This window comes from Nicotiana tabacum, chromosome 17 (genome assembly GCF_000715075.1).
Source record: "Nicotiana tabacum cultivar K326 chromosome 17, ASM71507v2, whole genome shotgun sequence".
NCBI lineage: Eukaryota > Viridiplantae > Streptophyta > Magnoliopsida > Solanales > Solanaceae > Nicotiana > Nicotiana tabacum.
The window spans coordinates 88,699,253-88,711,067 of record NC_134096.1 but is presented as its reverse complement, the minus strand read 5'-3'; the positions used below and the strand labels follow the sequence as shown (position 1 = coordinate 88,711,067).

Genomic DNA, 11,815 nt, shown 5'->3' with positions numbered 1-11,815 from the left:
ACATATCGTTTTGTATCAAGATAGACCACATATCCTTAAAACCATTTACAAATTCAATTGTTATCCGATTTTGAGGGTAAACAATAATACAGTAATAAAAAGTCATATAAATTGCACTAAAAAGAATACTAAGATAGAGCTGCTTGTTTTATCGTATTGTACCTCTAAAATCACTAATTCTAATTTCTCTATAAGAAAAAGCTAATAAAAGAATGGAGTAAATTTTTTAGCCAAAGAAAACTAAAAAAGATGATTTTCCCTTTTCGTAAATAAATATGGCAACGAGAAAAGAAGAATTGGATCTAAGCTGCTTCGGTCAGATGGGATTCAAATTAAATCCATCTCGTCTTTATTTTTATTTTCTTCAATCAATATTGATCTAGAAGAAGAGCTAGTAATGATATTCACGTGAAACAAACGTGAGGACCAGTCAAATCGGACGGATAACATATTTTCTTCCACTCGCAGCACGTTTACATATCTACCTACTTCTCCAAGTCCACCAAAGGAAAGCAATTAGCTGAAAGGTGGCCAATTTGGAAAGTTCTCAATACTAGAATTTTGTTTGGCTTTATATTTTTCTTTTTAATTATTTTAAAAGAACGTTATACTTCATTATTAATGAATACTTAATAAGACGATTTATACTCACATAGATTTATAAAACTTTTTTTAGATCATAAATTTTATTCTTCTTTAAATTTCCTTCTCAGTCAATCACCATGATGCAAAATGAAATGGAAGGAGTATTAATTATGATTAACCTTTTGAAAATAGAATCTGAAATATATTTGGAATATATTTCGCATATTCTTCCTTCTAATGTGCGCTACGAATATCCAGACAACTTTAAGAAGGAAAAAAATAGACACACATAGACGTGACTCGAACACAAAATTTACCAACCAGCCAATATAGATAATATTCAACACAATTACATTTCATTTTATAGTAAGTGGCCTAATAATAGTGATATCATAGTCTAGAAAATTACTAAAACAATATTCCAAAAAGAATTATTGTGCCAGGCTTGATGCATGCATAGCCGAAAGCGTTAAACCATTATGTTCTACTTGAATTGACTTTCCTGGAAAATATAAACAATTATTGAATAGAGTATAATATTATATTGATTTTGGAAAATTTTAAATTAATTAAAATTAAATTGTAATACTACAGAGAAGTTAGTTGAAAAAGGTCTTGCATTAAAGTTAAGGGCAATTCAAAATGTAAACCACTTAAATAAATTGCAGTTACCTTAGGAAATAGGAATGTGGATGATTAGGTATGAGCGTTGGTGAGAATTATGATGCATATTAATAACAAAAGTTTCAGCCATGTCAAATGCGTGATGGCTAGGAGAAGAAGAAAAAACTTAAAAAGTAATATTCGCAATAGTATGGTGAATGAGATTGATGCAACTTGCAAGATATATTCGGATTATCGTGAAAATCATTGAGATGCTACATATTACACTAGGGGTCATTTGGTTTGAAATATGTTATCTCGAGATTAATTATTTTAGGATAACTCCATCTTCCTTGGATAAAAAAAATACTATAATTTTAAGATAATTAATCTCAAAATTAATAATAAATACCGCAATTTTCTCTCAATTAAATATAAAATAAATTCTTCTTATATTTAGTCACGAAATTAATTATTCTTTATCGCTTATACCAAACGAGCCCAATATTATTCTGAGGACAAGAAATATGATAAGCATATTGTGCCTCTTAAAAAACTATGTTACCAAAGTTAGGCCGTTAATAATGCTATTCTTTTCTTTAGATTTTATTTTATTTCCTTTTGTGCATTAAAATAATACTACATTATTGTATGTGATTAAAAAAAATGAAGTTAGCATGACGTGGCAAAACTAGAGGGATAAAGTTGATGGGTGGCTTAATACAGATTTAGGTACATTTCATAATGTATTGCTCTTAATTTAAGTCTTGATTTTTTTTAATATTAATTTATGTCTTGATCACCAAGGAAAATAATTAAAAAAACATAAAGCATGAGAAGAGGGAGGAAATTCAACAGTTGAGGACGCGTCTGATCTACGTGAGAATTGATAAAGAGGAATATCCAAAAGCATAACCCCGTTGTGGATTGGGAATATTCTTTCGTGTCAATGGAGATCCCATTCCAATTCCACCCTCCTTAAATACCATTGTTGTACATTACATCTTTCCTAACTTCTCGTACAATTTCCATCTCCTTTCTTTGTCCAAAATTTCTTCCCCGTTTTCTCTCTTTATTTTTTCTAATACAATGGCTCTTAAAGCCGTTCATGTTTCTGATGTTCCCAATTTAGATCAAGTCCCTGAGAAACCTTCTCTAGCTCTCTATTCCACCCGCTTCTCTCAAGGTTTGTTTTGTGTCTATTTTTATTTTGAGTTGTTTCACATTGTGTGGATTTGCAGAGAATTTGACAGAATATTGATTTTATGCAGGGGTTGAAATTGGAAGAACATCGTTCAAGCCATCGAATTTTTTAGTCGTTGGCCATAGAGGGAACGGGATGAATTTGTTGCAGTCTTCTGACCGGAGAATGAAGGCTGTTAAGGAAAATTCAATTCTTTCATTCAATTCAGCTGCTAATTACCCCATCGATTTTATCGAGTTTGACGTTCAGGTAGGAATATACTTTCTCTTCCCCCCATTGTTTTTTCAATGTTTTCCTCTCTGTTTCCTTTTTTTTCTTCTCTTTTTTGGGGGTTTTCCGGCGAATATTTTGTTTCGTGCGCACCGCGTGCAATATTTGTTTTTTTTCCTTCTATCTACTGTAGCAAACCGTAAAGCCCGAAAATCAATAAAATTTTCTCCGTAATAGTCACGACAAATTTTTTAAAAAGGAAAAAAGTCCGTCTTTTTTAGCCCATTTGAATAACTGTTGTAAATGGGATTTTGGACAATTTACTTTAATTCCAAAACCCTAGCAATTGGATCTTGCCCGAGAATTCTAAGAAAAATTCAGCAACGTAAATGAAAATTAGGTTAAAAAAATATAATATGCTAGTTTAAACCCGATGTTTTTTCCCATGTTCACCACAAGTAAATTTACAATGATATTTTATAATGATACTGATTTGTCTCTCTTTTTCTCTGCTATCTTTTGGGATTGCAAATTAATAGATGTGTAAAGAGTATCATGAAAAAAGTTGCTGATTACTTGGAGTAAAGAGCCCCTTGGGCTTTGACGGGAAAGTAAAGAAGTAAATGTCGTTTTTTGTAGGTGACAAAGGATGATTGCCCCATCATTTTTCACGACAACTTCATCCTCACTCAAGAAAATGTAAGCTCTTCCAATTTCTTTATGATTTACCTTTTCCTTTTATGTACTTTGAGCTTGATTCTCATGGTTGCAGTTATGTAATTTATGCAGGGTACAATCTATGAAAGAAGAGTAACCGAATTGACGGTTGCTGAATTTCTTAGCTATGGACCTCAAAAGGAAGAGAGTGTCACTGGAAAACCTTTACTGAGGAAAACAAAAGATGGAAAGATTGTTAGCTGGACAGTTGAAACGGATGATTCAGTGTGTACCTTAAAAGAAGCCTTTGAGAAAGTGAACGCTTCTATTGGCTTCAACATCGAACTCAAATTTGATGACCACATTGTTTATGAGCAAGACTACCTCGTCCGCGTTCTTCAAGCCATTTTACATGTTATCTCAGAGCACGCTAAAGGCAGACCAATTATCTTCTCAAGTTTCCAGCCTGATGCTGCTCTGCTTGTCAAGAAACTCCAGACTGCTTACCCTGTATGTTCCATTTTATTAAACTAGATTAGAAAAAGCTATGATTTCAATTAGTAGTACTATTTTCAATTGATTTTGACTTTTGGCATTACAATCTTGCAGGTATTTTTCCTCACAAATGGAGGAACAGAAATTTACTATGATGTTAGAAGGAACTCATTGGAGGAGGCCACTAAACTGTGTTTAGAGGGTGGTCTTGAAGGGATTGTTTCAGAAGTCAAAGGAATCTTTAGGAATCCAGGAGCAGTTAACAAGATCAAAGGGTCTAAGCTCTCTCTTATGACATATGGCAAATTGAAGTGAGTAATCAATATTGATTCACATGTTGTTTCATCAGTATTACTAATCAATGATCTGTGAAGGAGGAACACTAACTGTTTTCTTTTTTTTTGTGTCTCAGTAACGTGCCTGAAGCTGTGTATATGCAACATCTGATGGGAATAGATGGGGTGATTGTGGATTTGGTTCAAGAAATAACAGAGGCTGTGAGTAACCTAGTGAAGAAGCCTGAGGAGGTTGAAGATGAGATTTTGCTGGAAGGGGAGGAGAAAGTTCAAAATAGACCTCAATTCTCACAAAGGGAATTGTCTTTTCTTCTCAAGCTTATCCCCGAATTGATACAATAACATGCCTGCTCACTACTTTATGTTTGTATTTCTAGTGTGTCAAAACAAATCAGTCAAATACCAACAAGGACATTCCCCATTTCCCACCTTTTGGTTATTGTAGATAGTGTTTTTAAGCCATATAACTTGTTTACAAGCGTTATTGAGTGCTCACCCCTTTCGCTCTGGGATTGTCATACTTTAGTGTAGAAATTTAGGTATGGCCTTCAACTTTTTCATTTTTTCCTTTTTTCTTCGTAACCTTTACTACCTCTCGTTCTGTCATTTTTTCTGGCCATACCGGGTCCTCTGTAATCGACTATTGTACAATATCCTTGAACCAGAGATAAAGAAGCAAAGGTTCCACATCTATAGATGTTACTCCTATTGTTTATTTTCTTAATTTCATGTGCATATTACTCTGCCAAGTGCCATCTCCGTTACTACAACAGGATGCTACTATTAGTGTGAATATTTGTTTTGATAACAGCTTTATGAACACTAGGGCGGTAAGTGGTTGAATTGGACTTTTTTATTTTATATACAATTTATAACATTAGGAGGCATAGTTCTTGTATTGCTCACCAAAAATTACAGCATAAGAGACGAAGGCATCAACCTAGCCTCAGTTCAACCAAAAAAAAAAAAAAAAAAAACTGTAATAATAACCAGGGTCATACACAAGTAGGGGTGGACGTTCACTCGGTTCGGTTTGAAGAAATTTGGTTTGGTTATTTGGTTTTCGATTTTGTAAAAGTAGTAACCAAAATCGAATTGAAATAAGTTAGGTTCGGTTTTCTAATTTCAGTTTGATTTATTTCTAATCGATTTTCGGTTTGAACATTATCATATTAGGTTGTTTCTATGTAATAATTGGACGGACGAATTTGTTGGTTTTCTTTCAAAATTTCGGTAAGTTAGAATAAAATGGTAAGTTTTGTTAAAGTTAAAAGTCTTAATTGGGTCTTTGATGGACTTCAAAATTAGGTATATATTATTACCTATGGGCTTAGCCTATATATAACTTAAAGAATCTATCTCTAATAATTTGGTTTTTCGGTTAACCAAACCAATTAAATTAATAACCGACAACCGAACCGAAAAACTGAATTTTAAAATTTTAAACTGAAACCGACCGAAAAAAACGAATAACCGAAACCGAAATAAAAATATTTTTGGTTCAGTCGGTTTCTTCAGTTCTGACCGAAATATGCCCACCCCTATATACAAGTACAAAGATCCACAATCTAAGTTATAAACACTCATAGGATCTTATACCAGATTAGTACCCATGTACATCTAATTTATCCAAGACAAACCAGTGCCAAAAACAAAAAACTTATACAACACATTCCTCCTTTACTTATGCCTTATTGAAGTCATTTGAGCCTTGTCTATCAAATAGGGTCCAGCGGCACACCTGGGCAAATCTTTAGGATTGAGGAAAATGGATTCATTCTCCTCAATGCCCCATTTAGCAAGAGCATCTGCTACTTGATTAGCTTCACGGAAACAATATTGGATCTCAAAATTCACATGTTGAAATAGTTATTTAGTATCCAAAATTATATTATGCATTTGCCATGCTAAGCTTGTGTTCCCTTTAATCATATTGATTACTACCATATAGTCACATTCAAGGACGATATTTTGGAAACCCCGTGAAATACACCACTTCACCCGAGCCATGCTGCCTTTGCCTCCGCTAAATTGCTACTGCCCCTTCCCATGTTATATGCAAAAGCCAATATCAAATTGCCTTCAGAGTCTCTAATAATACCTCCAGCCCCCATAACCCCTTTCCCATTCTGACTTTCATCAGTATTTATTTTTACCTAGTTGGAGAGAGGTTTCATCCATTTAACAATAAAGCATTCAATCTTATGGGAGAGTGAAAGAACTTGATCACAGATGCCAAACCAGTGCCCAGGCCACTCCTTGCTGCAATGGTGTTTAGATATGGACCGTCTTAAATGGTTCAGAATTTGATACTTTATTCTAGCCCTTGAAATTCTAGTATCTCTGTACCTTGATGCACATCTTGCCTTCCGAATTTTTCAACAAATTACAATATGAGTTATTCTCAACAATTCTTGATGTATAATATTTTTGGGCTTAATTGACCACCATCTAATAAACATACCTTTGATGGGGATAGCTTCCCACCTGATATTCAAAAAAGTCCCAAATATATTCCACAAGTCCCTTACAAGTTCACCAGCCATAAATTTATGTTGACTTGTGAAACTCTACAACAACACTTAGAAACATAGTTCAGGCTAAATTTGATCACAACCTCATCAAAGGGAAACTTCTTCTTCAACAATCTCCAAGCCAAAAAGGACATCTTAAAGAGAAGATGATTGTGCCATACTTTATGCAATAAAGGTATTGCATCTTGTATATGTCTTACTAGGCCCCAGGCTGAAGCGGTAGAGAAAGTTCCATTAGGAGATGGCATCCAGATAGGTGAATCAGAAACATTTGAATCACCAATACGAATACTCAAAATATGTTCTGTTAGAAATTCAGGCAGATGCAATTGGTCAAACTGCCATTTGCCATCCACAGTAATATCTCTTACATATTGTCCTCTTGGAGTGTTCTCATAGGAGATAATATGAGTTATCACCCTCATACCTGTCCAATTATCCCACCAAAAGCTTGAGTTGCCAGCGTTAATCTTCCACAGTAAGTTCTCCTCAACTTTCTCCTTTATTTAAGGCATTTTTCGCCAACAATGTGATTGTCCTGTCCTCCAAACTTTCTCGATTGGATGTGTTAACCTAAAATATTTAGTGTTGAGGAAGTTGGACCATAGGGTGTCGCACATCCTAAGTCTCCGCCATCTTTTCATAGCTAGAGCATCACTGAAATCCTTCAAACATCTGAACCTAATGCCTCCTTCTTCAGTTGGACAGCACATCTTAGACCAAGAGCTCCAATGAAAATTCTGCTTACCCACTGAAGTACCCCAAAAAAATCTAGCAATCTACCTCTTAATATGTTTAAATGTAGTCTTTGGAGGTTCTAATGCCGCTAGTAGATGGATATGTTGGGATTGTAAAACATGTTTAATATGTGTTGCTCTACCACCAACGGATAATAATTTTCCTTGCCAGCCTGCTACCTTCTTGATGATCTTGGAAACAACATCATTGAAGATTGCTATCTTTTTCCTTCCCACATAGATAGGGCAGCCCAAATAAATCATAGGGAACTCCTTATGTTTATAATCAGTTAAGGTTTTAATTCTTAATACCTCACCGGCACAAGTATTAAAGGCTACCAAGAAACAACTCTTCTCTTTGTTAATCAGCTGACCTGAATACTCTTCATATTTAAGTAACTATTGTTTTACCATGTTCAAGGATGGTTGATCTCCTACTGAGAAAATAATGATATCATCTGCATAGGTGAGGTGAGTGATTTGTGGTCCATGTCTTGGCATAGAAAAGCACTTGAAATGTTGATTTTCCTTTAACTGATTCAGCATCTTCGACAATACTTCAGCACCAATAATAAACAAAACAAAGCTGGGGAGAGAGGGTCCCCCTGCTTTAATCCTCTAGAGGAGTGAAAGAAGCCTTGCCTGTTGTTAGGGGTGTACATGGACCAGGTTGGTTCAAATTTGATCAAAACCAAACCAAACCAACTATATCGGTTTGGATTGGTTCGGTTTTGTCGGTTTTTTCGGGTTTCTCGAGTTTTTTTTTGTTACATGAGTATTATTTCAATCTTACTTTGTTAAAATTGTAGATAAAGTTTTGATAAGTGAATATATAGTTAGTAAGATTTGAAAAAATGACAAACTTACGATCTATTAATATATTCTTATAGGAGTAATTTTTTAGTAGCACGTGATAGTTATTTTCTTAGTCGTCTAACAATAACTTGATGTATACTATTAAGGTTAACCGAATTTAATAATTATATATAAAAATCAATATGAAACCTAAATAGTAATATATCTATTTAATTTAAATTTTTTGAAATACCGTTTTAAATTTGGAAAAGATATAAGAATTTAAGTGATGATACAACCCATTATTTAAAATAAATAAAAATGGATGCAATTCATAGTTCTATTAAATATTACATCCCATGAGAGGATCCCAAATATTTCTAGATATTTTTTAAAGAAAATTCTATATAAAGTCTTAGAAGTATATATAAAAATTATATATTTATATGTCGGTTTGATTCGAATTTTTTTACTCAATACCAAACCAAATCAAACCAAACCTAATTGGATTTTTTAATCGGTTTGTTTTGACTTTTCGGTTTGGTGCGGTTTTCCGGTTCGGTTTGAACACCCCTACCTGCTGCCATTGATGGGGATAGAATACCAAACATTGGCAATGAAATTCCAAACTAGATCTATCCACCCTTCAGAAAAACCAAATCTTCTCAAATATTGGCAATTGGACTAATTTAAATGAAATAAACAAACGAATTGGGCTAACTTTAGATGGATCAAAACAAGTTGAGTCAGTGACTGATTCTGACTGAACATCTCTAAAGTTTGCTTAGGTTAATTGAGTTAAGCAATTATCATTGCCAATATTCTTTTCCATTTGTTTGTTTATCTTTTATAATTTGTTTAGTTACCAAACTAATTTTTTCTCTTCGTAGAGAGTGTGTTAGAGAAATGAAAATAAAAGCCAAACTCCGGATGGATGAATTGGATTTTTGCGCAATCTGACCTATCAATATATGTATTCTCAGCCGAATCCGTTCGGGCAAGTTTTGCGTATTAACCTTAACTTTAGGTAGTTCAGTACGTGTAATCAACATATTAAGTGACATCAGTCTAATTTATACGTACCATTTAATAACAAAAGTATTTTTCTTTATATTTTCTTGTTTGCAAAGAGAAATTCTTCTAAATAAAATCGTCGTTTGAAAATTTTTGGAACTTAAAAATAAAAAAGGGAACATCGGCCTGAAATTTTCTAGAAATCATGAAAGAGGAATCTACATGTTACAATGGGTACGGCTGTAAAATCACAGAGTAGCAAAATAAATTCTCCCCGTGCATCGTATTCTTTATTTTCAAATGACGTATCTACCTTCACGAGAAAGCAAGAATAAGGGGAACACTAATGTAACTTAGGATAAATGGATGTCGATCGCGAGCTATATGTGACTTTTCTACCGACAAAAGTAGAGGGGAGATGGTTGTTATTTTACCCTTAAGGAACGGAAAGAAAGAAAATTATTTGGCATCATATGATAGTAGTCAATCGCAGAGCAATTTGAACTGAAACTGATCAAAAATTATCTTTGAACTGAATGTAAAACTTGTCAAAAGTGTCGGTGATGTCCCTATGTAATTTGTATTTCCGGCCATACTATTGGAGGAATGATGTAATTTAACAAATCTGTGAAATATCAAATTATTTACTTTTATCAGGAAAAATAATGTACTTTTATAAACAACAATAGGTTGTAAATGTAATACTGGATCTGTGAATTCATAGTGCAATGGTTCGTAACAAGATTACAAACTACTACAAAAGAAGGCTTTAGGAATATTTGGCTTTAGCCTTTTGAAGTTGAGCAGGGCTTTACATTGAGAAACGGCCCTAACAAATGGAAGCTCCATTGAGGAACTACCTTTGAAGTTTGAATTAATTTATATTTTAATCAAACTTTTAATGGCATGAGGGTGCACACTACCTACCAGATTATTGAATAATTTATTACCATTTTCCTTATTGAGAGGAGGGGAATCTGAGTAGAGCACATGACACAATACTTTGGGGGGATGGCTGGTGAAAGTTGAACTCTTTAATTGGGGCTTGGTGTGTTTTATTACACGTTTCCCACTGTCTACTTATTACTAACGAGTCAATTTTGGAGATGATAAGTTATGGTCCTAGTCATGGAATCCGTGTTTGTCAACTTTCAACTTTGTTTCTTTTCTACTTCCTTAAGACATACATAAGACAAACCTTCCCACTCTCCCAAATGCCTAGTCCTTTACCATTTTTCTAGCTGGCCGAGGATGCTGTCGTTGGCTTAAGAGAAAAAATTTCAAACCAGATATGGAGGAGCAGAAGGACGGTGCAAAACGTGGAGGGGGCACAGTTAGGAGCTTAAATCTGCCCATTGGATTTAGGTTTCGTCCCACTGATGAAGAGCTATTGGCTCACTACTTGAGTAGAAAGATCTTTTCTATGCCTTTGCCTGCCTTAATCATCCCTGAAATACTGGATATTTTCGACTCCTTTCCCTCTGACTTGCCTGGTAAATTAATAAGTCACCCTGCTAATTCTTGAACAAGATTAGTCTTTTTTTCAACTTTAGTTATGTGTATCCTATGTTATATGTACTTCCAGTAGATGTCATTGTCGGTTTTTTTATGTAGCAAAAACTTATTAGTGAATAACAATTTATAGCAGGGGACTTGAGGGAGAAGAGGTATTTCTTCAGCAAAGCAAATGGAGATATAAACAGCAAGGGGTGCAGCAGATTGATCAGTGGCAAGGATTGTTCTGGTTATTGGAAAGCCGTTGGCCAAGGCCAGTTAATTGTGGTTCCAATTTCGGGTTCTGCAATAAGTGACCAACAACAACAGCGGCTACTTCTTGGGATGAAAAAAGCCCTTCGATTTTACCAAGCAACGCGTTCTGGATATTTAACAACTCGTTGGATTATGCACCAATATTCCCTTGTCACAATTTCCCCCTCTGATCAGGTATGAACGTGACATTTCCTATGTTCGATCCCATATCTGTGTTATTTACATATAAACTTAACTTAGTTCGTCGATATGCAGAATGTTAACATGATGCAAGTAGGAGATTGGAGCATCTTTCGCATATACCAGAAGAAATTACTAATTTCCAAGAATGTGAGGACTAAGTCTAATGGTTTTGCTGAGCAATGTAAGATCAAGACAAATACCCGAAAGAGGCTTTTTAATGAAGTGTTAAAAGACAAGGAAGTTCTCATTTAGGCTCTTCCTCTTCAAAATCAGCAGTCACTTACATCTCCTCTAATCAATTACTGGAATTAGATCAAGAAGCTAAGCAACCACTTGATACTTCAGATTCTATCTTTTGTTTTTTTCTTGGGCCAGCTCAGTAGTGAGCATCCACAAAAGCTTGCTTTAGTTTTTATTTTCGAGTAACAACAAAGAGAAAATTGGCAGCACTTGGCGTTGTCTTATACTCCATCTATTTGATTTCGGTTCTTCTTGTATGGCTGTTACACGATTGGAGCACTATTTTAGAAAAATGACATCAGTTAGGCACGTAGGGACATCTTACTTTGCAAATTGAGACCAGTATATCAAAAGCTAGCTAATGAACGAAATTTAGATTAATGTTAAGAATATTTGTTATTTCTGCGTTTTCCTATCTAATTAAATAGCGACTTTCACTTGGGATTTAGATAAATTTTAAGAATAAAAGGGATTAAGATGATTATTTCGTCA

General features: G+C 34.4%; 2 protein-coding genes across 3 annotated transcripts; both read left to right on the top strand.

Moving 5' to 3' along the window:
• Positions 1-2,115: 2,115 nt before the first annotated feature.
• LOC107795620 (glycerophosphodiester phosphodiesterase GDPD1, chloroplastic) lies at positions 2,116-4,741 on the top strand. Its single transcript, XM_016618281.2, has 6 exons — positions 2,116-2,374; positions 2,460-2,641; positions 3,242-3,301; positions 3,392-3,769; positions 3,869-4,065; positions 4,167-4,741. Exons 1-6 carry the CDS (start codon positions 2,278-2,280, stop codon positions 4,390-4,392), a joined length of 1,140 nt encoding a protein of 379 aa, XP_016473767.1. The 5' UTR covers positions 2,116-2,277; the 3' UTR covers positions 4,393-4,741.
• Positions 4,742-10,292: 5,551 nt separating this feature from the next.
• On the top strand, positions 10,293-11,815 carry LOC107795632 (NAC domain-containing protein 83-like). 2 transcript variants are annotated; one of them, XM_016618296.2, is made up of 3 exons: positions 10,293-10,623; positions 10,779-11,074; positions 11,156-11,815. In XM_016618296.2, the coding sequence occupies exons 1-3, from the start codon at positions 10,422-10,424 to the stop codon at positions 11,333-11,335; spliced, it is 678 nt and encodes a 225-aa protein (XP_016473782.1). In that variant the 5' UTR covers positions 10,293-10,421; the 3' UTR covers positions 11,336-11,815. The 2 variants fall into 2 exon arrangements, with proteins under 2 accessions (XP_016473782.1, XP_016473781.1); XM_016618295.2 differs by having other exon boundaries at positions 10,776-11,074.

Excerpts from the sequence above, each read along its gene's own strand:
- LOC107795620 (XM_016618281.2), top strand. The coding sequence starts at position 2,278 with ATGGCTCTTAAAGCCGTTCATGTTTCTGATGTTCCCAATTTAGATCAA. Across the intron at positions 2,642-3,241 it reads TTATCGAGTTTGACGTTCAG|GTGACAAAGGATGATTGCCC; the intron begins GTAGGAATATAC and ends CGTTTTTTGTAG. Across the intron at positions 3,302-3,391 it reads TCATCCTCACTCAAGAAAAT|GGTACAATCTATGAAAGAAG; the intron begins GTAAGCTCTTCC and ends TAATTTATGCAG.
- LOC107795632 (XM_016618295.2), top strand. The coding sequence starts at position 10,422 with ATGGAGGAGCAGAAGGACGGTGCAAAACGTGGAGGGGGCACAGTTAGG. Across the intron at positions 10,624-10,775 it reads CTTTCCCTCTGACTTGCCTG|CAGGGGACTTGAGGGAGAAG; the intron begins GTAAATTAATAA and ends AACAATTTATAG. Across the intron at positions 11,075-11,155 it reads CAATTTCCCCCTCTGATCAG|AATGTTAACATGATGCAAGT; the intron begins GTATGAACGTGA and ends GTCGATATGCAG.